Source organism: Equus asinus, chromosome 21 (assembly GCF_041296235.1).
Source record: "Equus asinus isolate D_3611 breed Donkey chromosome 21, EquAss-T2T_v2, whole genome shotgun sequence".
Classification (NCBI taxonomy): Eukaryota; Metazoa; Chordata; class Mammalia; order Perissodactyla; family Equidae; genus Equus; species Equus asinus.
In genome coordinates this window covers 46,447,837-46,475,473 of record NC_091810.1, presented here as the reverse complement: position 1 = coordinate 46,475,473, position 27,637 = coordinate 46,447,837, and the positions used below count along the sequence as shown (strand labels likewise).

The window sequence follows — 27,637 nt, the reverse complement described above, 5'->3', positions numbered from 1 at the left end:
GACATGGAAGCAACCTAAGTGTCCATTGATGGATAAATGGATAAAGAAGATGTAGCATATGTATATACAGTGGAATATTATGTAGCCGTTAAAAGGGGGCTGGCCTGGTGGCGTAGTGGTTAAGTTTGTGCTCTCCACTTCGATGGCCCAAGGTTCATGGGTTTGATCCCAGGTGCAGGGCTCGTCAGGGCATGCTGTGGCAGTGTCCCACATACAAAATAGAGGAAGACTGGCAAAGATGTTAGCTCCGGGCCAGTCACACACACACACAAAAACCCCCAAAAAACTTGCCACTTATGACAACATGGACGGACCTTGAGGTCATTATGTTAATGGAAATAAGTCAGACAGAGAAAGACAAATATCATATGATCTCACTTATATGTGAAAACTAAAAAAAAGACCCTAACTCATAGACAGACAGAAGAGACTGGTGGTTGCCAGAGGCTGTAGGGGGTGGGGGAGAGGGTGGGGGGATATGGATGAACAGTCAAAAGGTACAAACTTTTAGTACAAAATTTCAGGACAAAAAAGTCCTGAGGATGTAATGCACAGCAGGGTGACTATGGTTAATAATACTATATTGCATATTTGAAAGTTGCTAGGAGAGTGGATCTTAAAAGTTCTCATCACAAGAAAAAAAATTTGTAACCATATGTGGTGATGGTGATAACTAGACTTGTTGTGATCATTTTGCAACATATACAAATATCAAATTATTATGTTGTATGCCTGAAATTAATATGTTATACATCAATTCAAAAAAAGAGGCAGTTAAAAAAAAAGATGTTTACTAATGGTATTCTGCTGGGTATTCAAAAGATAACATTATGGTCAAGTAAAAGTTACTCCAGGCATGCAAGGATGATTCAACATTAGAAAAATCCATTTACAAAATTCATCACATTAATAAACTTAAAGAAAAAAATCATATGATCACCCAATGCTGAAGAAAAATTATTTTGTAAACGTGAACATGTGTATATGTCCAAGGTTCTTAGAAAACAAGAAATAGAAAGGAACGTCTTTAGCGGTTATTTTCCAGTCACCTATTTAATAGAGAAAGTTTAAATATGTTCCCCTTAATATCATCAATAAAACAATGGTGTCACTTTGTTTTCACAAAAACACAGGGAAAAGTTCTATAAAGGGCTTTAACGAAATAAAAAATAAGTATAGTAAACTTGTTAGTATAGTAAAGGGAATTATTTTAGAAAAATGAGTTACACAGCCCTCATCCTCTATATCTAAGTGATATAATGAACAGGCAGTGAGTAGAAAAGACAAAGTACACGTTCTGAACTTGAGATTTTTTTTTTAAAAGATTGGCCCTGACCTAACATCTGTTGCCACTTTTATTTCTTCTCCCCAAAGCCCTCCCAGTACACAGTTGTATATTCTAGTTGTAGGTTCTTCTAGTTCTGCTATGTGGGACGCTGCCTCAGGGTGGCTTGATGAGTGGTGCTACATCCACGCCCAGGATCTGAACCAGTGAAACCCCGGGCCACCAAAGTAGAACATGTGAACTTAACTTCCTGGCCATGGGGTCAGCCCCTTGAGAAAGATTTGAGTTCCATTTCTGACCCTTCTACTGATAAGCTGTGTGACCTCTGGTTTCTTTTCTTTTCTAGGCATTTACTAAATACCATCCAAATGTTTAATCTGTGCTAGAATATACACACAGCCAAGATGCTAACCATTCTACAACCAGCAAAGGGGGAGTCAACAGTAGTTCCAGGAAGAGACTCCTACACAAAAAGCTTGGATCCTTGTCTCATTTATCAGGCATTACCTCTGGGACAATCTTTTCCCAGTGCTTTATTTTTTTAATTGTGAAATGTATATATAAAGTATGTATTTCATAAAAAGGGTTTAAAGAACAATAAACATCCACCTGTCAACCAGCTTAAGAAAGAAGGCTGGTTGGAAAGCCTCCAGTTCTTCATCTTAACTCAGGGATGATACTATTGACCTCCAGAACCTTTGGCACCCAACAAGTGCTTAGTAAAAAAATAACTATAATATTAACCTAGACATGATTATTAAACTAAATACATCTTACACAATTACAGCTCTTTAAAATCTCAATTGAGAGACCCCTTTATGAAGGTACATCCTACAAACCAAATGCATTGTTTAAGTTATTTTTAGATCTACTCCATTAAATGAAACTAAAGGTCCTCTTTTCCATAAGACTGCATGCACTTTTACCTGAGTCTGTGGAGTTCAGCTCCTGATTCTTCAGGCCCTCATGGACAGTCCTCGAAGATGGTATTCTGGGTCAAGAAAACACAACAAAATACTGAGATAATCCCTAAGGTCAGTAAAGTGTGATAATTAATTTGCTTCAAATCTAAGAAGAAAGCAAATGTGGCAGATTGCAAAATTTGTAACAGAAGGTGCTTCCTTGATCATTTTTTTTTAACAGCAGTTGTTTTTAAAAGTATGTACATGGGCTACTGAGCACCAAACAGGCTGTGGACAGTGCTGTGATACTGCAGGCTCAAACTGACCTTCTTTCATTCATATGAGCAATAAATTATAAAATTCCTTCTGGGATACTTCAAGCACAAATAAAGTATTTGTTTCTCTAACAGTCAAGGAAGAGGGTCTATTTTCTTCTTCCATTGGTTTTAAAATCAAAGTCAAATTATGTTATAGAAAAAACAGAGAATAACTCTATATGCAGCAATCACTGAAAAAGGCTAATTTATTCTTTTAGAATACATCCTGACTAAAACCTTGGATCAGTCTTGATAACTAAGTCAAGGACAGATCCAAGGCCTGATGTTTGTCCCTGCTCTCACCTTTTCTACCTGGGACAAAAGTCTGTGGCCTTTCTCTCCTCTTCTCTTGTTGGTTTTACTACTCACATAGCCACAAAAGCAGTTATAAATTATATATTATTTGCTATAGGCTGAATTATGTTCCTTTAAAATGCATATGTTGAAGCCCTAATGCCCCAATGTGACTGTGTTTGGAGACAGAGCTTTTTATAAAGTAAATCAGGGTGGGGCTCTAATTTAATAAGATTGGTGGCCTTATAAGAAGAAGAGAGAAAGATCTTCCTTCCTCCCCATCCCCACCATGTGAGGACACTGAAGAAGATGGCAGTCTGCAAGCTAGGAAGAGAGCCCTGACAAGGAACCAAACTGGGCTGATACCTTGATATTTTCTTATGGCAGTCCCAGCAAATGAATACAGAACTGAAAACCCAATAATTAAAAAAAAAACATGTACAGAGAGGAGTGACGGCAGCATCATGGCGGTGTGAGCTCTTCCATTAAGCTCTCCCTACTATGATACAACGAACAGGACATTTATAAACCAACAGAGGACATTCACACAACACAACAGATGTCTGAGAGACCCACGCAGCCATATGTCTGAAGGTGGAGGTGCTGGAACCCCTGGGAAGAAGTGGAAGGAGGTAAGGGGATCTCCTCTCCCTTCCCAGCAGCACCCTAGGGCACAGGACTGTGCGGCCCTTAGAGGAGAGGGGGAAGGGGCAGCTCTCACTCTCCGAATTGCCTCCCAGCTGCAGGAAAGTTCCACGCAGAGGAAGTTAAGCAATTGTGGGAGTATCTTCATCAAGCCAGCACCCCAGGAGGGCAGATAGCAAGAGCAGAGCAAGAACATTCCTGGGGTTGCACACAAAGGAAAGCAACCTACATGCCTGGCACACCAACTCAGCCAGTCAGCCAGAGCAAGGGCCCTCCACCAGAGCACACGTGCATGCATTTGTAAAGCAGCAGCAGCAAGCAGGCAGTCACAGATAGGCCCCATCAGCATAGATTCCAAAGGACAGGCACAGATGCCAGTGATCATGGAGGGCTCAGAATACACGGCTCCTGACCCTGTAATCCAGTGGCAGCAGGCGGAATCTGTGACCAGATACCATCACCACGCGAAGTCACAAATCCACCCATCAAATAGTTTGAAGAAATATATTAACACTCCAGACCAGAAGGAAAATGACAAGTGCCCAGAAATCAATTCTGAAGTCACAGAAATATATAATCTAAGTGACAGGGAATTCAAAATAGCTATCATAAAAAAAAATGAGTTACAAGAAAATTCAGAAAGACAGCTCAATAAAATCAGAAATAAAATTAATGAACAGAGAGAATTCTTCACAAGAGATTGAAACTATAAAGCAAACCTTATCAGAAATGCTGGAGATGAAAAACACAATGAATGAAATACAGAAAAATCTAGAGGGACTAGCCTGGTAGAACAGGGGTTAAGTTCGCACATTCCACTTTGGCAGCCCAGGGTTCACCAGTTTGGATCCCAGGTGCAGACCTATGCACCACTTGTCAAGCCATGCTCTGGTAGGCATCTCACATATAAAAAGGAGAGGAAGACGGGCGTGGATGTTAGCTCAGGGCCAGTCTTCCTCAGCAAAAAAGAGGAGGATTGGTGGCAGATAGTAGCTCAGGGCTAATCTTCCTCAAAAAAAGAGAGAAAAATATGGAGTCCTTCAATAACAGAGCTGACATTAAGGAGGACAGAATTAGCAGAATTAGTTGGAGGACAGAAATACAGAAATGCTTCAGATAGAGGAGGATAGAGAACTAAGACTAAAAAGAAATGAAGAAATTCTCTGAGAAACATCCAGCTCAATTAGGAAATGTGACATAAGGATTATATGTATTCCAGTAGGACAAGAGAGGGACAAAGGAGCAGAAAGCCTGTTCAAAGAAATAATAGCTGAGAACTTCCTGAACCTGGGGAAGGAGCTGGAATTACAAGTAAAAGAAGCTAATATAATTCCTAACTACATCAATGTAAAAAGACCTTCTCCAAGGCATCCACTAGTAAAAGTAGCAAAAGTCAATGACAAAGAAAAAATATTAAGGGCATCAAGGCAGAAAAAAATAACTTACAAAGGAACTGCTAACAGGTTTTCAGTGGATTTCTCAGCAGAAACCTTAGAGGCTAGGAGAGAGTGGAATAATACATTCAAAATTCTGAAAAACAAAAACTTTCAGCCAAGAATACTCTATCCAGCAAAAATATCCTTCAGATATGATGGAGAAATAAAAACTTTCCCAGATAAACAAAAGCTGAGGGAGTTCATTGCCACAAGATACCCTCTACATGAAATGCTCAAGAAGGCCCTCATACCTGAAAAAAAACAAAGGGTTTACAAAGCCTTGAGAAAGGAGATAAATAGGCAGACAAAATCAGCAAATTGTAGCTCTTCAACAGAACAGGTTAGCAAACACTTAGCGCATTAAAGGTAAGCAGAAGGAAACATCAAAAATAACTATAATCTCATCATTTTAACCACAAGAACGCAACACAAACTGGAATAAGTTGTGACGACAATAACGTAGAAGGGGAAGAGGAGAGGGAGGCAATCTGCGTAGACTAGGAAATAAAAGAGTATCAGAAAAAGGACTGTCTCATCTACGAGACTTTTTTTTATACAAACCTCACAGTAACCACTAAACAAATAATCAGAACAGAGACACAAATGATAAATAAAGAAACTGAGAAAACCAACATAGAGAACTACCAAACTGAAATGGCACTCTGAAATACACGAGATGAGAAACAAGGGAAATACAGAAAAATCAGAAAATAAGTGATAAAATGGCAGCATTAAGCCCTCATATATCAATAATCACTCTAAATGTTGTTTTTGTTTGTTTGTTTGTTTTGAGGAAGATTAGCCCTGAGTTAACATCTGTTGCTAATCCTCCTCTTTTTGTTGAGGAAGACTGGCCCTGAGCTAACTCCCATGCCCATCTTCCTCCACTTTAAATGTGGGATGCCTACCACAGCATGGCTTGCAAAGCGGTGCCATGTCCACACCCGGGATCCCAACCGGTGAACCCCAGGCCGCTGAAGTGGAATGTGCGCACTTAACCGCTGCATCACAGGGCCCGCCCCCAATAATCACTCTAAATGTAAATGGATTGAGTTCTCCAATCAAAAGACACAGAGTGGCTGGATGGATTGAAAAACAAAAGCCAACAAAATGCTGCCTCCAGGAAACACATCTCAGCTCTAAAGACAAATAGAGGCTCAGAGTGAAGGGATGGAAGACAATACTCCAAGGTAACTGCAAACAAAAGAAAGCAGGTGTTGCCATATTTCTACCAAAGTAGAATTCAAGACAAAAAAGGCAATGAGAGACAAAGAGACTCAGTATACAATGATAAAAGGGGCATTCCACCAAGAGGACATAACACTAATAAATATATATATGCACCTAACACAGGAGCACCAAAGTACATAAAGCAACTATTAACAAAGCTAAAGGAGATATTAACAGCAACACAACAATAGTAGGGGACCTTAAAATCCCACTTACATCAATGGATAGATCATCCAGACAGAAAGTCAACAAGAAAATAGTGGAATTAAACGAAAAAATAGACATAATGGACTGTTAATAGATATATATAGAACACTCCATCAAAAATAGCAGAATGCACATTCTTCTCAAGTTCACATGGAACATTCTCAAAGATAGATCATATGTTAGGAAACAAGGCAAGCCTCAATAAATTTAAGAAGAGTGAAACCACAGCAAGCATCTATTCTGACCACAATGCTATGAAACTAGAAATCAACTATAAGAAAAAAGCTGAGAAAGTGACAAATATGTGTAGACTAAACAACAGGCTACTGAACAACCAATGGATCATTGAAGAAATCAAAGGAGACACCAAAAAAATACCTGGAGACAAATGAAAATGAAAATACACCATACCAACTCATATAGGATGCAGCAAAAGTGGTCCTAAGAGGGAAATTAATGGCAATACAAGTGCACATCAACAAACAAGAAAAATTTCAAATAAGCAATCTTAAACTACACCTAACAAAACCAGAAAAAGAAAAACAAACAAAACCCAAAGTCAGCAGAAGGAAGGAAATAAAAATTAAAGCAGAAATAAATGAAATAGAAACAAACAAAAAAAAACAATAGAAGGATCAATGAAACTAAGAGCTGGTTCTTTGAGAAGATAAACAAAACTGACAATTCTTAGCCAGACTCATTAAGAAAAAAAGAGAGAAGGCTTAAATAAATAAAATTAGAAATGAAAGAGGAGAAATTACAGTGACTACCACAGAAATACAAAGGATTATAAGAAAATACTATGAAAAACTACATGATAACAAATTGGATAACCCAGAAGAAATGGATAAATTCTTAGACTAACATAAGCTCCCAAAACTGAATCAAGAAGAAATAGAGTATCTGAAAAGACCAATCACAACTAAAGAGATTGAAACAGTAATCAAAATCCTCCCCAAAAATAAAAGTCTAGGACCAGATGGCTTATCTGGAGAATTCTACCAAACATTCAAAGAAGATTTAATACTGATCGTTCTCAAAGTATTCCAAAAAATCGAAGAAGATGGAATGTTTCCTAACTTGTTCTATGAGGCCAACATCACCCTGATCCCAAAACCAGACAAAGACAACACAAAGAAGGAAAACTACAGGCCAATATCACTGATGAACATAGATGCAATAATCCTCAACAAAATATTGGCAAACCAAATGCATTAAAGGATCATCCACTATGATCACAGGGGATTTATACCAGGGATGCAGGAATGGTTCAACATCCACAAATCAATGTGATACAATACACCACATTAACAAAATGAGGAATAAAAATCTCAAGATCATCTCAATAGATGCAGAGTAGCATTTGGCAAGATCCAGCATTCACTTATGATAAAACCTTTCAATAAAATGGATATATAAGGAAAGTACCTCAACACAACAAAGGTCATATATAACAAACCCCCAGCCAACATAATATGCAATGGAGAAAAGCTGAAAGCCATCCCTCTCAGAATAAGAACAAGACAAGGGTGCCCACTCTCACCACTCTTATTCAACATAGTACTGGAGGGTTTTGGCCAGGGCAATTAGGAAAGAAAAAGAAAGAAAGGGTATCCAAATTGGCAGTGAAGAAGTGAAACTCTTGCTGTTTGCAGGTGACATGATTTTATATACAGAAAACCCTAAAGAAGCCATTGGAAAGCTATTAGAAATAGTCAACAACTACAGCAAAGTTGCAGAGTACAAAATGAGCTTACAAAAATAAATTGCATTTCTATACTCAAATAATGGACTAACAGAAAGAGAACTTAAGAATACAATCTCATTTACAGTCACAACAAAAAGAATAAAATATCTTGGAATAAATTTAACCAAGGAGTTGAAAGACTTATACAATGAAAACTGTAAGACATAACTGAAAGAAATTGAAGACATAAAGAAATGGAAAGATCTTCCATGCTCATGGAGTGGAAGAATAAACATAGTTAAAATGTCCATATTACCTAAAGTAATCCACAGATTTAGTGTAATTCTAATCAGAATCCCAATGACATTCTTCATGGAAATAGAACAAAGAATCCTAAAATTTAGACAGAACAAAAAAAGACCCCAAACAGCCAAAGCAATCCTTAGAAAAAAGAACAAAGCTGGAGGCATCACAATCCCGGACTTCAAAATATACTACAAAGCTATAGTAATGAAAACAGTATGGTACTGGCACAAAAACAGACACACAGATCAATGAACAGAATTGAATGCCCAGAAATAAAACCATACATCTATGGCCAGTTAATCTTTGACAAAGGAGCAAAGAGCATACAACGGAGAAAGGAAAAGTCTTTTCAATAGATAGTAGAGGGGAAACTGGACAGCCATGTGCAAAAGAATGAAAGTAGACCACTATCTTTCGTCATACACTAAAATTAACTCAAAATTGATTAAAGACTTGAAGGTAAGATGTGAAACCATAAAACTCCTAGAAGAAAATATAGGCAGTACACTCTTTGACATCAGTCTCAGAAGGATCTTTCTGAATACCATGTCTACTCAGGCAAAGTAAACAAAAGAAAAAATAAACAGATTGGGCCTTCATCAGACTAAAGAGCTTCTACAAGGCAAAGAAAACCAGGAACAAAACGAAAAGACAAGCCACCAACTGGAAGAAAATATTTGCAAATCACCTATCTGACAAGGGGTTAATCTCCAAAATATATAAAAAATTCACACAACTCAACAACAAAAAAACAAACAACATGATCAAAAAATGGGCAGAGATATGAACAGACATTTCTTCAAAGAAGATATACAGATGGCTAATAGGCACATGAAAAGATGTTCAACGTCACTAATCATCAGGGAAATGCAAATCAAAACTACAAGGAGATATCACCTTACAGCCATTAGAATGGCTATAATCACCATGACAAATAAAAATGGCAAGCAATAGGATATATTGGAGTATATGAGGAAGCCATTTGGTATAAACCTAATTCGGCCTGACTTTGTTTTTTCCAAAAGGGCCTGACTGTGGCTATTGAGCATGCATTGCATATCTGCTTAGACATTTCCTATAGCCAGAACAAAGGCCCTTGAGATGAAGGTGCAACTTCCCCTGACATTGGCATTTCCTTAGGGATAAGCATCTTTCCTTAGGCTAGGAACTGATTGCTGCACTCACCTTTGACCACCCAGCTCGAGACAACAGACTGCCACCCTGCTGTGTTCACTGAGACAGAAGACCTACCTGCTATTTCCATTAATCCCTGTGCCGACAGAGCAGTTTCGCGACTATTGTAAAAGGGACATTTCAATCCTATGTGAAACATCCTCTCTGGGGGTATATAACCACTCTGTGCACCCCTCTTCTTTGGTGCCCTTTCTTCCTTTGGGAAGAAAGGCCCCGGGCCATGGTCCTCACATTTCAGCTCAGAATAAACTCTCCCAAATTTTCATTTATAGATTGGTTATGGATTATTTTCATCGACAACCAAGACAAAAAATAACACATGTTGGACAGGATGTGGAGAAAAGGGAACCCTCATGCACTGCTGGTGGGAATGCAAACTAGTGCAGCCACTAAAGAAAACAGTATGGAGATTTATCAAAAAATTAAAAATAGAAATATCATACGACTCAGCTATCCCACTACTGGGTATCTATCCAAAGAACTTGAAATCAACAATTCAAAGACACTTATGCACCCCTATGTTCACTGCAGCATTATTCACAATAGCCAAGATGTGGAAGCAACCCTAGTGCACATTGACTGATGAATGGACCAAGAAGATGTGGTATATACATACAATGGACTACTACTCGACCACAAAAAAAAACTCATCCCATTTGCAACAACATGGATGGACCTTGAGGGTATGATGTTAAGCGAAATAAGCCAGAGAAAGACAAACACCACATGATTTCACTCATGACAAACACATGGACAAAGAGAAAAGATTAGGGTTACAAGAGGGGAAGGGGGTTGGGCTCGGGCATAAGGAGTAAAGGGGAACATTTATCTAGTCAATAGCAATTAATAACATACAACTGAAATTTCACAATGTTATAAACTATTATGATGTCAATCAAAAAACCAAAAAAACCCACAAGTGCACAGAAACTCTTGTATTTTTAAGGCACCACTAATTAATCACTTCTCAAAAGCTGTGTATCAAGGTACGGTGCAAAGGGTTTCTTAATGGAACACCAAAGCACCCCTTTGAGTGCCTTTTCTTGGAGTTGTCTTCTACCTCAGGTTTTTTTTCACTGCGACAAATCATATCCTAATTTATAATTTTTACTCTTCCTTAACAAATAATAGCATAGAGACTCTATTTCTTCTCTTATTCAAATGACTTGAGGCTCTAAAAGCCAAAGAAAACTCAATTTAGGGAACATCCTGAGGATGCCTTTTACCCTTGTGCATTTAATGCCATTTTGAAAATGCCTATGGTACTCTAAGAAAAAGTATGTAAACTATAAAAAGCTGAATTAAAGGTTATACGCTTTCTTCTGAGAAAATAAATGAGGATATATACCCTCTGAAATAGTTATTTCTTTTTCTAGAGATTCTAACTTTTAAATGTTAACTGTTCAAAATACTGTTATCTTACTTACTGTTTTTCTGGTTGAACCACTGCAATTTTCCTCTGCTTGAATACTGTAAGAAAAAAAAATATACATGTGAAGGAAAATAAAAAGATAAAGTTATATGTACTAAGCTAACATTAGCATATATTTAAAACCTAGTTCTGTATATATTTAACTGGCAAGTACTATAAATAAGTGCTGATATGTCTAAGCATCTAGACTAAGGCACATTTTCTGGGTAGGAGTCTTTATACAAAGATCAAACATAGTATTTTCAAGGTTCTCTCATCAATCAACTCCTATAAATATTTTCTAAGCAGGAATAGATATTCAAAAGAAAAACTGATTTTAACAAGGGTGCCAAGACCATTCAATGGGGAAAGTACACGCTTCTTAATAGCACTGGGAAAACTGAATATGCACATTAATGAAGGTAGACCTTTACCCTACACAATATACAAAAATTAATTCAAAATAAACCAAAGACCTAAACATAAGAGCTAAAACTATAAAACTATTAGGGGAAGAAAACATAGAGGAAAATCTTCATGACATTGAATTTGGCAATTTCTTGGATATGACACCAAAAGCACAGGCATCAAAAGAAAATATAGATAAACTGGACTACATGAACAAAAAACAACTTTTGTGCATCAAAGGACACTATCAAGGGACAGAAAAGGCAACCCACAGAATGGGAAAAATATTTTCAAATCATCTATCTGATAAGGGATTAATATCTAGAATATACAATAAAATCCTACAACTCAACAACAACAAAAAAACCCAATTAAAAAATGGGCAAAGCCTGGGGCCAGCCTGGTGATGCAGCGGTGGGGTTTGTGTGCTCTGCTTTGGCAGCCCAGGGTTCACCAGTTTAGATCCCAGATGTGGACCTATGCACCGCTTATCAAGCCATGCTGTGGCAGGCATCCCACATACAAAGTAGAGGAAGATGGGTACAGATGTTAGCTCAGGACCAATCTTTCTCAGCAAAAAAGAGGAGGATTGGTGGCAGAATTAGCTCTAATTAGGGCTAATCTTCCTCAAAAAAAACAAGGGTATTGGACTTGAATAGACATTTCTCTGAAGAAAATACACCAACAGTCAATAAGCACATGAAAAGATGCTCAATATAACTACCACTAGGGAAATGAAAATCAAGACCACAGTAAGATACCACCCCACACTCACCAGGATGGCTATTACCTACCCCTCCAAAAGAAAACTCCAAAAAATAAACAAACCAAAAACCCCCAGAAATTAGCAAGTGTTGGGAAGAATGTGAAGAAGGTGGAACCCTCGTACATTGCTGGTGGGGATGTAAAACGGTGCAGCTGGAAAACAGTCTGGCAGTCCCTCTAACTGTTAAACACACGGTTATATACTCAAGAGAAATGAAAACATGTCTACATAAAAATCTGTACACAAATGTTCATAGCAGCATTATTCATAATAGGTGGAGAATGGAAACAATCCAAATGTCCATCAACTGACGCATGGATACACAAAACGTGGTATCCATACAATGGGATCTTATTCAGAAATACAAGGGAATGAAGTACTCATACTTGCTACAACATGGATGAACTCTGAAAACATTACGCTAAGTAAAAGAAGCCAGCCACAAAAGACCACATATTGTATGATTCCATTTACAGGAGATGTCCAGAATAGGCAAATCTACAGAGATGGAAAGTAAAGTAGCAGTTGCCTAAGACTGAGGGGCGGGAGATGGAGAGTTGATTGCTAAGGGGTAGGAGGTGTCTTTTTGAGATTATGAAAATGTTCTCAAATTGACTGTGGTGATAGTTGCACAACTCTGTGAATATGGTAAAAAACACTGAACTGTATACTTTAAAAGAGTAAATTTTATGTTATATAAACAATATCTCAATAAAGCTGTTTTTAAAAGGTGTGAGAGAGTTGTCACTTTTAAGATTAGGTTACAAAAACACTCTAACGTCCATCTTGCTTAACCTCTCTTACTCTCTCCCTTGCTGGATCTGATGGAAACCAACCGCCATGCTGTGGGTTCCCCTATGAAGAGACCCACATGGCAAGAAACTGAGGGAAGCCTCAAACCAACAGCCAGCAAGGAACTGAGGTCCTCAGTCCAACAGCCCACAAGGAAATGAATTCTTGCCAACAATCATGAGTCACCTTGGGAGCAGATCCTCTCCCAGTTGGGTTTTGAGATAATTAGAGCCCTGGCTGACACCTTGACTGTAGGCTGTGAGACACTTGGATCCACAGGACCCAGGTAAATTGTGCCCAGATTCCTGACTCAAAGAAACAGTAAAGTAATAAATGTTTGTTGCAATAAGTGATTTTCTAGGCAGGAAAAGATTACCATAACATGATTTTGTTTTTCTCTAAAATGTCCAGACTACTAATTGGTAGGAGCCACATGACAGATTATTTAACAATCAAACCTTTGACACAGAAATAGACAGCTACCTCGTGCTCGGCGAGGAGCGCTGAGCGGATGGCCATTGGTTTCACACCAGCCCAAAGGAAATATATCCATGGATTCCACACTTACAATACATTCAGGTATGGGCTTCTTAGAACCTGTTCAGATTGAAAAAATGTTTTAGACCTTTAAATAGCCTTCTTCATAAACTACTTCCTAGAAAAAGTTCTACTGCTGCAATTATACAGACACAAAGTCTCTTAAGGAAGTTCCTTTTACACAGAAGTTAAACTTTTCATGTGTGACAAACGTTAAGAAGAAAAACTAGGGGCCAGCCTGGTGGCGCAGTGGTTAAGTGCACATGTTCTGCTTTGGCAGCCCGGGATTCACCAGTTTGGATCCCAGGTGCGGACCTATGCACTGCTTGGCAAGCCATACTGTGGCAGGCATCCCATATAAAGTAGAGGAAGATGGGCACAGATGTTAGCTTAGGCCCAGTCTTCCTCAGCAAAAAGAGGAGGATTGGTGGCAGATGTTAGCTCAGGGCTAATCTTCCTCAAAACAAAAAAAAAAGAAAAAACTAAACCGTCCCCCATGCATAACCGTATAAAGACCAAAGCAGGTAGCGAATATACAGGGCAGCCCTTAGGTACAGAACAGCAAATAAGCAACTGGAACTACCAGGTTTTTCGTCAGACGGTTGACAAATATGGTCAGTTCCATGAAATAACTGGAAAGCAAAAGCAAAAATGACAGTTCTACTCAATGAGAACATTAGTTCTGGTACTCAGGAACAGGCCGGAAGGTAGTCCAGTGAATTCAAATCAGCAAGTGACGTAGGCAAGTTGCTCAGCAGGGGTTATGTAAAAGTCTATATTCAATACTGTCCTTGACATCTGCATTAAATGCCAATTCTGCAAATCAGGAACAGCAGGTACAGAGTCTGACCATTTGGCAGCCAGGCCACATACAGTAACTGTAGCACTGAGTATTCCTAGGGTGCTCTCCACCCACAAACCTGTCCATTCACTGAATATTACTTCTAGTATATCTTTTCTATTTAACATACTTTTTGGTTCTATTTGTTGGGAGCAACCAAAATATTATCTCTTGAATAAGCTAGATGTTAATGCTCATGCTCATGTTATTTTGGTCACAACAAAATATATACTATTTGACTTATACTTTCCCCTTCAAAAAAATAGGGGAGTCTCTCCTGAAGGCTCTTTCTTCATACTCATTTCCTAAAATTTGAAAGTCAGACAGAAAGATAAACTTTTGGCTTAGAACCTTGCATTACAAATTAGAAGTCTCTGAACAAGATGCCTATTTAGCTAATCGATTCAGTTTAACAAGGCACATTACAGGCGTCAACAGGAAAAGCAGAGAAGGCTCCTCAGAGAACTGGAACTCACCCTCCAGCTGGAGCCACAGATATGAGCCTCTCACAGCAGTAATGGTGGCAACACACACTTCTTCGGGAAGAAGAGGGTTCACGGCCTCAAGCTTCATGTTCTCCTTAAATTCATGCTCACAAATTGACTAGAAAATAAACGAATCAAATCTAAATGCCTACTCAATATTAACTCATGTCATCATTTGAGAGACCTTCTCCAAGTAATATTTAATCCTAGAGTAACACTTTATTTCAAGCTATATTTTGCTTTGTTTCTCAATGAAGCAAAGGAAAAAGTCTGCCTCTCTTGGTGTTATAGGCAGTATGGTTTCTGAGGTTAGATACACCTGTATTACTGCTACCTCTGTGACTTTGCCCAAACTGTGTAACCTCTTTTTGCCTCTGTTTCCTCACCTGTCAGGTGATGTCAAGAACACCTATCTCACTGGGTTATTATGAGGTTTCAATAAAATAAACGACTTAAGGCTCTGTGCCCTGAACCAAGCAGCTCTCAACCACTAGCTGGTTCACTTCCCCTCCTATAAAGGGCCCTATCACACAAGAACTCCTGGTTCCTTCTTCTATGTGTATCCTAAAAGGCCGTCGGGATAAATAATGCTTATGAATAAGGGGAAAGGGTTGTTTAAAAGATATGTTTTAAAAATTTGCAGCTTCTGGGCCAAATGGAGAACTGAACTTCTGTATTTAATTTTTCTCTCTCCAGTCTGACAATTCACCAACTACAGTGTTTTTTTCCCCAGACATAAACTAACTAGGATGGATATAACAGGAGAGGAGACAATGACAACACTTCATAAGCTAAAATTTAGAAATAACGTCTAGAACTAACTTAGCAGATTAAAGAAAGGTAAACAAATCTAAGCTGACAGTGAAGCAATCCAAAAACTGGCAGCACCAAGTACTAGGCAACTGGAGATAGAGGAGAAATAGTCAAAATAAAAAGATCTGTTGAAAACATTTAAGAAGCCTTTAGGTCATGCCATCAGCTCCTCTACTCCACACCCCAAGGCAACTGTCTCTCCCCGCTCCGCTACAGCAGATGAGATTTATTCTCCAGAGAGGGCAAAACACAAGATCCCTGGGCAGGAGGACATAGGAACTGTTGAGGGCATGCAGGCAGTGCCCAGAATAGGGGTTAGCATGCGGCACGCTGAGAGGTCCAACCCTTGCCTCTACCCTCCAGGCAAGGGACTTCTTGTGGTAATATGACAAGAACAAAGAGAAACACATAAAGATATGGATTTAGGTGTCCCCAGTAAATGGCCAGCCAGGTCCCCCACCTTAGGGCAGTTCAAGGTTGACAAGCCTCAACCACATACTCAAGAGCGTCCAATCAGCTTTTTCTTTCATTCCCCATTCTTAAATATAAGCAAATAAGAAAGCATTACCAGACATCTAAAGATAGGAAAGCTAGAGACCAAAACAGACAAAAACAAGCAAGTTGGAGAAAACAGACTACATAAGAAGAACACCTCCAAAGAGGGAGGGGTAATTTACATCCTGAGTGAAAGAAAAACTACTGCATCCTTAAATAAAGAATAGTATGCTGTTAAAAATAAATACTCAGAGGGGCTGGCCCCACTGCCAAGTGGGTAAGTTTGCATGCACTGCTTCAGCAGCCCAGGTTTGCAGGTTCAGATCCTGGGCATGGACCTATGCACTGCTCATCAAGCCATGGTATGGTGGCATCCCACACAGAGGAACTAGAACGACCTACAACTAGGGTACACAACTATCTACCAGGGCTTTGGGGAGGGGAAAAAAAAAAGAGGAAGATTGGCAACAAATGTTAGCTCAGGGCCAATCTCCTCAAGTAAATAAATAAATAAATAAATACTCAGAGAACAGACACAGCTCTGGAAAATCAAAACCATGCTACTAAAAACTTAGAAGAATTGGGGCCAGCCCGGTGGCGCAGCAGTTAAGTTCGCACGTTCTGCTTTGGCAGCCCAGGGTTCACCGGTTCAGATCCCAGGTGTGGACCTACACATTGCTTGTCAAGCCATGCTGTGGCAGGTGTCTCATATAAAATAGAGGAAGATGGGCATGGATGTTAGCTCAGGGCCAGTCTTCTTCAGCCAAAAAAAGATGAGGATTGGCTGCAGATGTTAGCTCAGGACTAATCTTCCTTAAAAAACAAAATAACAACAACAAAAAACTCAAAAGAAGGGTTGAAAGGTAAAGTTTAGGAAATCTTCCTACAAGCAAAGCAAAAAGAGGAAGAAATAGGAAACAGGAGAAAAAAGGTAAGAAAAGTAGAGGTCTGATCCAGAGGGCCAACATACAAATAAAAGGAGTTCCAGACAAAGAGGAGAAAGAACATGGAAGGGAGGAAATCGAAGAAGAGATTCAAGGGAGCTTCCAAGCACAGAGAGGCAGAGTGTCCGGACAGAGCATGCCCACTGAGCACCCAGCTCGCGGATGAAGACAGGCTACACCACGGCTGGTCTCTGTGAAACGTGGTGACAAACAGATTCTATAACCTTCCAGGGATGGAGTAAAAGGCACATCATCTATGAAACATCAAGAATAAGAATGGTTTTCAACGTCTCAACAGCAGTACTGGAAGACAGAAAATAACTGAATAATGTTCTCAAAATTCTCAAGTAAAATAACTTCCAACCTAAAATTCCACATTGAGCCAAACTATCAATCAAGTTAGTAGAATGAAGACATTTTCAAATATGCAAAGTCAACAAAAATTTACCTCCCTAGCATTCCATTTCAGGAAGCTATTGAAAGATAGGTTCTGTCAAAATAAAGAATAAACCAAGAAAGAGGAGGCCATGAGATATACAGAACAAGGATCTCAAATCTCAAGAAAGGGGAAAAGCAATTCCTTGGATGACAATGAAGGGCAGTTTCCAGGATTAAAACTACGCAGCACGCCTAGAGAGCAACGCATCTAGGTAGAGAGAACAGAGGGTGCTAAGAGGGATGTCTCTAAGAAGAATATTAGAAATCCCACATCAGCGTATCTGAGTGGTCATGGACATGAGGAAAAGAAAACATGGCTAGGGAACATCTTCTATTTTAACCCTTCTACCTTAATATACAAAGAAATGATCTGAACTAGAAAATAATCTACACAGGCCTAGCTGGATCAAAGAGACTTCTGGGAAATGCTATAGGGATTCAACTGGCTCCAAAAACAGGACTATGACTCAGGCACAAGGGCACTGGTGCTTGTGGTCTCCATAATCATCTCACTCAGGGCCTATCTTCAAGGTAGATGTAGCCAGAGCATCATGCTCTTTGGTGGAACTTTAGACACCTGCAGAAGTGGTTGGTTTCAGAGACCATTCTTGGCCCCCCTTAGCTCTTATCAGTGAGACAGCTGCCTTCCCCTAACACACACCAACATAAAACTACGCTGCTATTAAGAATAATAAATATGAATCACTGGAAAAACTGCTGTCAAAACACGTGTGGGCAAGACAAGTATAAAAGGATGAGGGAAAAGAAAAGATAATTAAAAATTGAGAAGGATTCTGCACTCATATTGTTTCAAAGTATCCAAGTTCTCATTCTACTGAAAATGACAGGGTATATGTTAAGTGTAACTTATGCAAGAAAAAACTTGAGGGAACACAAGTTGACAATCCACACACAAAGGAAATGCCTTACCAAAAGATCAGCAAATGAATGCATAGTTAAACATCTTAAATTAAAATAGATTGTTTCATCAAAAGATGATTCTGATTTACCTGACTTTCAATTAACCCACTAATCTGCCTGACAGAGTCAGATAAGAGAACTTCTGAATATACTGTTTGACTCCCCCACTCCCCAAATACACTGTAAGTTTCATGAAGGTGGAGTGGGGAGGAGAAATGACAGATTTCCTGATGTGATTGCCTTTGTGGAAATATTTATGAGAGGCTACTGGAAGGTATGGGAAGAACTAGTTATGGAAACAAAGAAAATTGGGCTATGAAAAACAAGGCAATTATTAACTTGAGGACAAATTAAAAAAGGAAACAGTCATAAAATACTGCAGTGTTCAGCTGTGAAGAACTGAATGCAAATGATAAATACTCAATTCAGATTTACCCAAAAATTATAATATAACTCTAATAGGAAGAAGAGGTGGGGAACAGAGGAAAAAGGTAATGTAAAATAGCTAAATGTTCATTTACCATAACACAGAACCAATAGACATGTCTAAAATTAATGACTCAAAAGACAGCAGCATATTATTTTGAAAACGAGAAGTATAAACATCAGAATAACAGTGAGGAGAAGAGGAAGTGACTACTTCTGGGCAGGGAGGCCATGGAAAGTGACAGGGCAGGGAACAGGTGTTTTATGTTCTAAGCCTTTACTGCTGTTTGGCTTTGTAAACAATGTGCAGGTATTATTTTGACAGAAGTATTTTTAAATAACCTTAACATTTTTTCCCCACTTAATATTTGAACACTTTTTCATATTACTGAACCAGCAAAAATAATTACGAACTAAAATTTTAAATTCACATGATTTCAGCTAATAAAAAATAAAACTGAAAAACTTTAAAAACTAATTAAGGGGCGGGGCTGGCCCCGTGGCCGAGTGGTTAAGTTCGCGCGCTCCGCTGCAGGTGGCCCAGTGTTTCGTTGGTTCGAATCCTGGGCGCGGACATGGCACTGCTCATCAGACCACACTGAGGCAGCGTCCCACATGCCACAACTAGAAGAACCCACAACGAAGAATACACAACTATGTACTGGGGGGCTTGTGGAGAGAAAAAGGAAAAAATAAAATCTTTAAAAAAAAAAAAAAAAACACTAATTAAGGGGCTGGCCCCATGGCCAAGTGGTTAAGTTCATGCACTCTGCTTCGGCGGCCCAGAGTTTCGCTGGTTCAGATCCTGGGGCGCAGACATGGCACCCCTCATCAGGCCACATTGAGGCGGTGTCCCACATGCCACAACTAGAAGGACCTGCAACTAAGATATACAACTATGTTCCAGGGGGGATTTGGGGAGATAAAGTGGAAAAAAAAAAAAAGATTGGCCATAGTTGTTAGCTCAGGCGCCAATCTTAAAAAAAAAAAACTAATTAAGTTAACAAATTAACTCTGCAGTAAATGATTTTTTCCTTTGAACATTTTATTACAATCAACAAGCTGCTTATTTGGGTTGAATGAGAGAACTGACTTCAGAGCAAAAACCGGAAAAGCACGGGAAGCACAGCAGTCCCCAGTCCGTGGCCATGAGGGGGCAGGGTTCTCACCGGAGGGAAGCACCTCTGGGGAGCAGCTTCAGCACCACACTGTTTGAGGTAGTCGGCCCAATCAAAGTCCTGGCTCGGGTAGCCTAGGGAGGGAGACAAGAACAATGATTCAAACGGCACCTGCCTGCCTGGCTTTACCATTCTGCTAGGTGTCTGCCCACAACTTCTCATTTTGCTAATGTGAGGACTTGATCATTTTAGAAAAGGCACCCAATAAATCCAAAGCATTATTAATTTCATAAAACAGAGCAACTCTGGTCAAACTATAACACTACAATAAAATTCTCTGGATAAATCTTAGAACTTTCAAGTTTCAAACTAGGCATTTCTTTTGAGAGAGATTTTATATGATTGATTACTGGCAATTTACCAAAAGAATTTAAGACAGTTATGACTGGATTTGATTTGTACCAACAAATCGAGGCTTAGTATCAATTCTATTATGACTTAGGCTCTAAAAGAAAAGATACACCAAATAATCTACAGTGCTATTTAATCAGTGAAGACGTTTTTTTCTTTCATAAAGCTATTTCCTTAAACAAGCTTAGCTACCAAGAAACAATACTCTCAGCACTGTTTTCAGATTTATGTCCCACAGAATCTCAATGCTCTTATAAGCTGAATCATGAATTCATTTCAGAAGAAAAGTTGAGTTTAACACCCCACTTAAGTCTACCAAGGTTCTTAGTTGAAGCCTCTACAATCTGATGCCCTGACTGCACCGTCTGTGTGCAAGAAGTTGGACTGGGCCCAACTTCCCTGCTGTATCTGAGCCGCTTTCTGCTCCAGAGAGCTTAATATCTCACAGGCACAGAGCAGGCTACTCAAGACTATGCCATCCTACAGTCAAACAGCCCCTGCAATCACCTCATCTGCCCAACTCAGACTGACACCATGTTCTCCCTCTGCCTCCACTTCAACTCCCTCACAGTAAAGCATCTGCCATTTTCAATTACATAATCCACTGCTTTCCTTCTATTTACAAAGACAGTTGAGTTGTCTATGACAATGTTGAAAGCTCTGATATTTTTCATTGCTTTTTCCTTTTCTCATAAAGGCAGCAGGCAGGATAAAGAACCCAGGATGTCCAGAGCCTGTCTGCAAAGCAAGAACTTCCTCAAGTAGGTTGTCCCCCATCAACATCTCCACCAGGCAGGCATTTCCACTCTCTGTTCACTGACGGAGGAGAACATGGGAGGCTGTTACTGTTTTTCCCTATTCACTCCTTGAAGGAGTTGTTGTACTCACTTTTGTCTCCCCAGTGACAAGCCCACTGCCTGGCTCATAGCAAACATTCCATAAATGTCTGTTGGATGAATGAAGGCTGAACGGATGGCAAAAGGTTCTGAATTTATGACTTTGGTTAACACAAAAGAGCACTTCCAGCCCAGTGTTTCAGTAGTCACCATTTAGAAAGTGAAGCTATGCTTTACCAAAAGCCAACTAAGAAAGGATACATAGACTGCCAATCAAATAATCTGATTTGCTGATATAAAAATCAGATAAACATTGCCACTTCCAGATACTCTAAGTTAAAAAACATCAAAAATTTCAGTCAAGCTCAACTAAGTCATATTCAAGAGTCTTGATTAAAGGGTCAAAGATTAGATTTTGCAAAGTTACAAACACCAGAAAAATGAGCTGCTACTTTCCTAAGTACAGCCTCTCTGAGTCCTACTCTTGACCATAAACCTCCCTCTGAAGTCCAAAGAGTCTCCTTTCAAGATGAGGCCCAAAAACCTAAACATCATCAATAATCTCCCTCCTAGCTCTGACTCTAATGTTTCTTCTCTTAAGCTAGCTCCCAACACTCACTGTGCATCCTACTCCCGCGACTCTGTGACCTCCTAATAAATCTAAGATGGACTGAACTAATGAACCTGCATGGAATCCCAGGTTGTTATGAAGATATATTTGTCAGTGTAGGAGGACAGAACATACTCTAATAGTTTTTTAGTTTAATTTATAAATTTCAAATATGTAAATATATGGAATCTAGGCCTTCATTTACACTTATCTTGAGGCCCAAAAATGTTAAAGACAGGCTGGAGCAAGAGGAGAGAGAGGGACAAAAGATCCAGGTAATGCCATCTGATAAATCTAATTTCAAGAAAAAGTTCCCAATGAATAATTCAGAAAAGAATGAATACACACCAGGAGGGGGGCTGATGTGTAAACCATTCTTCAGACTCCACTGCACGGGGAAAATACCAGGACTGTCGACATGACACACAAAACATCGCTGTGCTTGATTCTCTGGTCGCAAATCATCCATTTCTACCAGGAAGTACTTCTCGTCAAAAACCTGTACACACAATTTAACAGATAAAATAGACAAATGGTTTTACACACACACAAAAAACGTCACTTCCTTGGCAAAGCCAAACGTTACAAAACTTCAAAGCCACAGCAGGCATTAACAATAATGCTAAGCACTCAATAAATGTTACTTCTGTGTCAGGCACTCTTTGAATCAAATGCTTTTCATGCATTAATTCAGTTTTAATCTTCCTAACAACCTAATGAAGTAGGTACCATTATCAACCCCATTTTGCAGATAGGGAAACTGAGTTTAAAAGGAGGTTAAACAACTTGCCCCATGGTACACAGCCAGGAAGATGCAGAACCTGGGTTCAAATCCAAGAATTTGGACTCGACACAAAATTTAGTTTAGGCTTAGTGAGGAGTCAACTACACTCGTATATTAGATTTTCAGATCCTAGCCCAGTTTCAAATGCTAAAAGAGAAGGTTTTATGAACCTCCTGTGGCTCCTTACCACCCCACACAGCCCTTCAGACTCCAGACAGGGCCTTCTGACCCCAGTGCAGGTACAGAATCCCTCCTTGTTCTAAGAATAATCTTTCAAGGTAAGGAAAACTTAAATCTCAACAGGTCAGATGATTCAGCACCCAAGCAACTATTTCTCTAGTTGAACCTGACCTTTGGTTCTACTGTCAGTAAATGGGCTTCTGCTCTATTCCTAAGCTGAATCTTCTCCCTTCCTCCTCAGTTGTAGTAACTGAGTAACTGGGCCTTGACAACCTGACCAGTATGGTTACTTTTGTCAGTCTTCCAAAAGACTAAAGTCTGAATCTGGAATCCATGGCTGGAGCGATCTTACAGCAGATCCTGTGACACTCATCACCTGCTCCCCACATATCTCCTCACTCAACAAGTCCTGCACCTGGCTGGCACTGCTGGCCTCCATACTTTTCACATACCACGACCTACCTGCCGATTAAATCTCCTCTAGTCACGTACAGCTAGGCCTGCCCCCAAGGAAAGTGCACCCTACTACTCAGGGCACCCAGGTTTGGTTGCCTGGGGTAACCAAGCTCTGAAAAAGGAATGGGCCACAGAGAACCGGACATTACAAATGCACACGGAACTAATTCTAGCTTCACAGCTTAGGAGAAACAAAAGGTTGGATTAGTAGAGCCTGAAGATCAAAACACTACCAATTTCCTAAACCAGTCACCTCGATGGGAATTCTCACCAAGAGAGCTGCCCCTATTTTACCTTAACAACTGTAGCAGGAGAAATCCCAAAAGGAGACCAGGGGTCCACAGCTTCCAATTTCATATTTACAGAGAATGAATGAGTGCCAATCACTTGTTTGTCCTGAAATGCAAACACCAAGAGGGAATTAAGATATAGTATTTTCATATTAATTTTATGCACATATATAGCTGAATACTACTCAATTCAAATAATGGAACTGTCCAGCTTCTGGTAAATAATATAGTCCTATAATTTTCTTCCCTGGAAAAAACTATACAGGAAAAAAAACATAGGAAGCACTCCTCCTCTCTACATTTGGAACACAAGGGCCATCTGGAGGAAAAACAAGCTTATTTGGGCTACATAGCTAAGAGTGGAAAAGAAAAGACTCAAAATGCTTTAAGACAACTTCGGGAGAAAACCAAGACTACTGTGAGAAGAAAAAAAAGATGATCATTACTCCAGCCTTCAAACTTCTTCCCTCCTTTGGACATCACAGTGCGAGCCCTGATCACGGGGTTATCTTACGCTTGTGTGCACCTCCCCTAAATTTTACTTTACTCTGCTGTGAAAAGATAAGTACCTGTCTATCACATATTTTGTCTTTACCTTAAATAAGTAAGATGGCAATGGCTCTTCCTCCTCCTCTTTCACTTTGGCCAAGATCTCTTGCCACTCAGCTTCATTTTTCAGATGTCTGATGACTTTAGTAAAACAAGACAGGATGCTTTAAATGATGAAAGAACTTACACACTTTAAAATGCTCTGAAAGCATTCACATAAACATAAAAAAAAGTCACTTTCCACTGGGAAGAGGAAAGAGTTTAAGCCCATTTACACCATCTTCACTCAAAGAACTTGCACCTTAACTTCAGTACTCTGTCTCCTCTGTTCAGAGCCTGGGTAGTAAGCCTGGTGAAAATATCTTTAGTAAGATCCTAAGAATTACTCTAGTCCACAAAACAATATAATGCAACATCCAAACTAGAACACGTAATAATAAATGCCAACTGATTTAAACAGTAACTCTAGTTTTAATATTACTGAATTTCTTTTAATCAACAATTTGCTCTGAACTCAAGACCTGTCCTACTCCTATACCCATCTGAATGTTGCCTAGAGAATTCTTCTTTAATTTTGGTAAGGGGTCAGTATGAGTTGGAACAGAAATCTACGAGTTACATCAATATGTGTAGCAAATTACTAAAGAAATAAAAACAAAAGAAAAACAGGCATTTAACAACTCCATATTTTTTTTGCAGTATCTCTATTATGCAAACTAAAAAGGCTTTTGTAAATTGCAGAATAATGCATTAATAAAAACATAATATAACAAGAATGTAACAGTTAAAAGAAAAACGTTCTATTACTCTTCACCTAATGGGGGCTGAAGCTCATATCCCTGTTGGGCAGCCCAACCAACGTGATGAAGAAATGGATCCAAGTAATACAACCAATGGTCAAAATTGTCGGAACTTTCAAGTCCTTTATAACGTAGCTTCAGCCTTCCCCCGATGTTCTCTACTACAGTAACAATCCAAGTGCTTAAAGAGTCGCGGAAAGCTTGACATTCTAGCCTGGATCCTGGAGCAATGAGATCTAAAGGATTCCTCCCATTACGAAGCTGCAGGTAAAAACAGTGAAATGATTACATAAGAAAAGTTAACATAGTATTTTTAAAAGTCAAGTTTTAAATGATGGCAAACTAGCCTTTATATTTTTACCTGTTCAAAGCCAGTGACGCTGAATTGCCTAATATCACACAAGTCTCTCTAGAATTATTTCTAGGTGATAAGAAAATGTTTATCTTAAAGAAAATGCAATAAAACTCTTCTAACAGATCTCTACCTCTAGGTCTATGCTATATAGTCTCACCTAGAAAGAATTTTTTAAAAATTATCATTACTTAGTCTCTGTAAAAGCAAATATGATCATTATTAAAGAAAGAAGTCAAACATGACAAAAGTCAAAATCTCCCACAATTCAACCTACAAGAAAGAATCATGATAAACAGTTTGGCATACACTCTTGAGACTGGGTTTCCCACACACAAGTCAACAGCTACATGTGTCTGTCTGTCTCTCTTGTATTTTCTGAAAAATTAGAGTACGTATACTGTTTTTCAATTTGTGTTTGTCACTTAATATATCATAGCAATCTTCCTATGATAGCACATATAAATCTTCCTCATTCTTTTAAACTGTTTTATTGATATTCTGTACTATAAACGGGCAGTAATTTATCCTCTTATCCCGTGATGGCATCTCAGTTGTTTCTGATTTTTTACTCATTTCACAATAATGTTATGAACACAGTAAATGTTTTAATTACACTGATAAAAAGGAAGCTTAATTCTCAATATCTAGATATATATTAAAAGCTACAACAAAGAATAAAAAGGAAGGCCAATTCCAATATTTATCACTTAACCATTTCTTAACATTCAAACTTACATTTTTTTTCCTAATAAGAACTGCTCTGTGACACTTACATATTCATATATATGCAAAAGAACATATGAACAAATGGAGGAATATACTCACAGCTAAAGATTAGGACAACAGAATCAAGGTCAATGTAGAGCAGGATATTTATTAATTCATTAGCTTATTCATTCAAATTTTACTGAGTGTTTACCATGTGCCACGCTCTAGCTAAGCATAATGAAATGAGTCAGAGTATAAAACATAAAGACTAGCTTGAAATAGAGTGTTCACTAATTAAGCTTTAAAGGTGAATGTGAATGTGAATGGATCATAGAAGTAAACCCAAGAGATAAAACTATAAAACACTTAGGCGAAAACACAGGAGTAAATCCTCATGATCTTGGGTTAAGCAAAGCATTCTTGGATATAACACCAAAAGCAAGAAGCAACAAAAGAAAAAAATAGATAAACTGGACTATATCAAAATGAAAATCTTTTGTTCTGCAAAAGATATCGTGAAGAAAGTGAAAAGACAATCCACAGAACTGGCGAAAATATTTGGAAATCATATATCTGATCTGGACTTGTAACCAGAATTTATAAGGAACTCATACCTCAATAATAAAAAGACAATCCAGTTTAAACATGGGCAAAGACATTTCCCCAAAAACGATACCCAAAGGGCAAATAAGACCATAAAATGATGCTCAGCATCATTATTTGTTAAGGAAATGCAAACCAAAATGAGATACTATTTCACATCCATTAGGATAGCTATAACCAAACAGAAAATAAGTGTTGGCAAGGATGTAGAGAAACTGGAACCTTCAAACACTGCCACATATGCCATAAAGAATGTTATGGGTATAACAGAAAGTGGCAAGATATAACTTAGAAACGTCATAACCAATAAACTGATTTCACAAAAACAAGAAATCCGTATTCACTACCAAGCTCAAAAGCTATATTAATTTAAAAGGACTACTGAAAACAGTAGCTGGTAGGACTATATAGGTCCAGTGTCTTCTGAGCAAAAGAAATGGGGGTCTCAAGTCACCTGGTATGGGAGTTACAAATGCCTATCCTGAAGTAGAGTCAACTCCTGCTCAGTTCCAGAGTCAGAGCCCAAAAAGGCCACATTTTCCAACTGCATAAAAGAATCTGAAAATTCTAGAAAAAATGTGGAAAACTAGATTTTTATGTGTTACCAACTAATTCAAAACATTTTAGGCACTGAGCAAGCCACCAGTTTGCAACCTCTGAGGGTAAGTTTAAACCTCCCAATACCATGCCTGTGTCTATAGCAACAATGCTTATTTGCCTTGGAGTGGTAAATGAGCAAACAACTTTAAGATTCCTTGGACAGGAAATATCACTGAAGATTAGAAGGGTTTTCCATACTGATTCTGCAAGCAATACTCACGCCCTCTAGCAGCGAAACAGGAGGACTACAAGCTCCCATCAGGGTCTGCCGCAGAAACTCATCCCAATTAGACATTTTATCTCTGATGCCTAGATGAGGGAATAAATGAGTGATTACTCATAATGTGAGCCACAGAACACAGAGAAAGTAAACCAAAAAGAATGCAGAGAAACTAAACCAGTGAAAATAGTTTAGAGGTGTATTTGTCATTTTAATACCTAAGAGTCCAATATATTGCTTTTTTGGGATCTTAAGAAAAAATCCTCTTAGATAGAGCTACTTCCTGGTTAGTTTAAGAAGAGCTGTATACAAAACAAAGGGAATATGCCCAGCTCCT

At 38.8% G+C, this 27,637-nt stretch overlaps 1 protein-coding gene across 4 annotated transcripts in view; it reads right to left on the bottom strand.

Annotated features, from left to right (window-relative positions):
* SFMBT1 (Scm like with four mbt domains 1) overlaps positions 1–27,637 on the bottom strand; it is a 141,543-nt gene that overhangs the window by 15,251 nt on the left and 98,655 nt on the right. For all 4 annotated transcript variants that reach the window (XM_014826594.3, XM_070492755.1, XM_070492756.1 and 1 more), the window contains 10 exons: positions 27,301–27,389; positions 24,829–25,075; positions 24,061–24,155; positions 23,470–23,571; positions 22,104–22,254; positions 19,950–20,032; positions 14,735–14,861; positions 13,364–13,477; positions 10,931–10,973; positions 2,212–2,276 (listed from right to left, as the gene is read on the bottom strand). In XM_014826594.3, the coding sequence (XP_014682080.3) occupies positions 2,212–2,276; positions 10,931–10,973; positions 13,364–13,477; positions 14,735–14,861; positions 19,950–20,032; positions 22,104–22,254; positions 23,470–23,571; positions 24,061–24,155; positions 24,829–25,075; positions 27,301–27,389 (1,116 nt within the window). The remainder of the gene's footprint in view (positions 1–2,211; positions 2,277–10,930; positions 10,974–13,363; positions 13,478–14,734; positions 14,862–19,949; positions 20,033–22,103; positions 22,255–23,469; positions 23,572–24,060; positions 24,156–24,828; positions 25,076–27,300; positions 27,390–27,637) is intronic.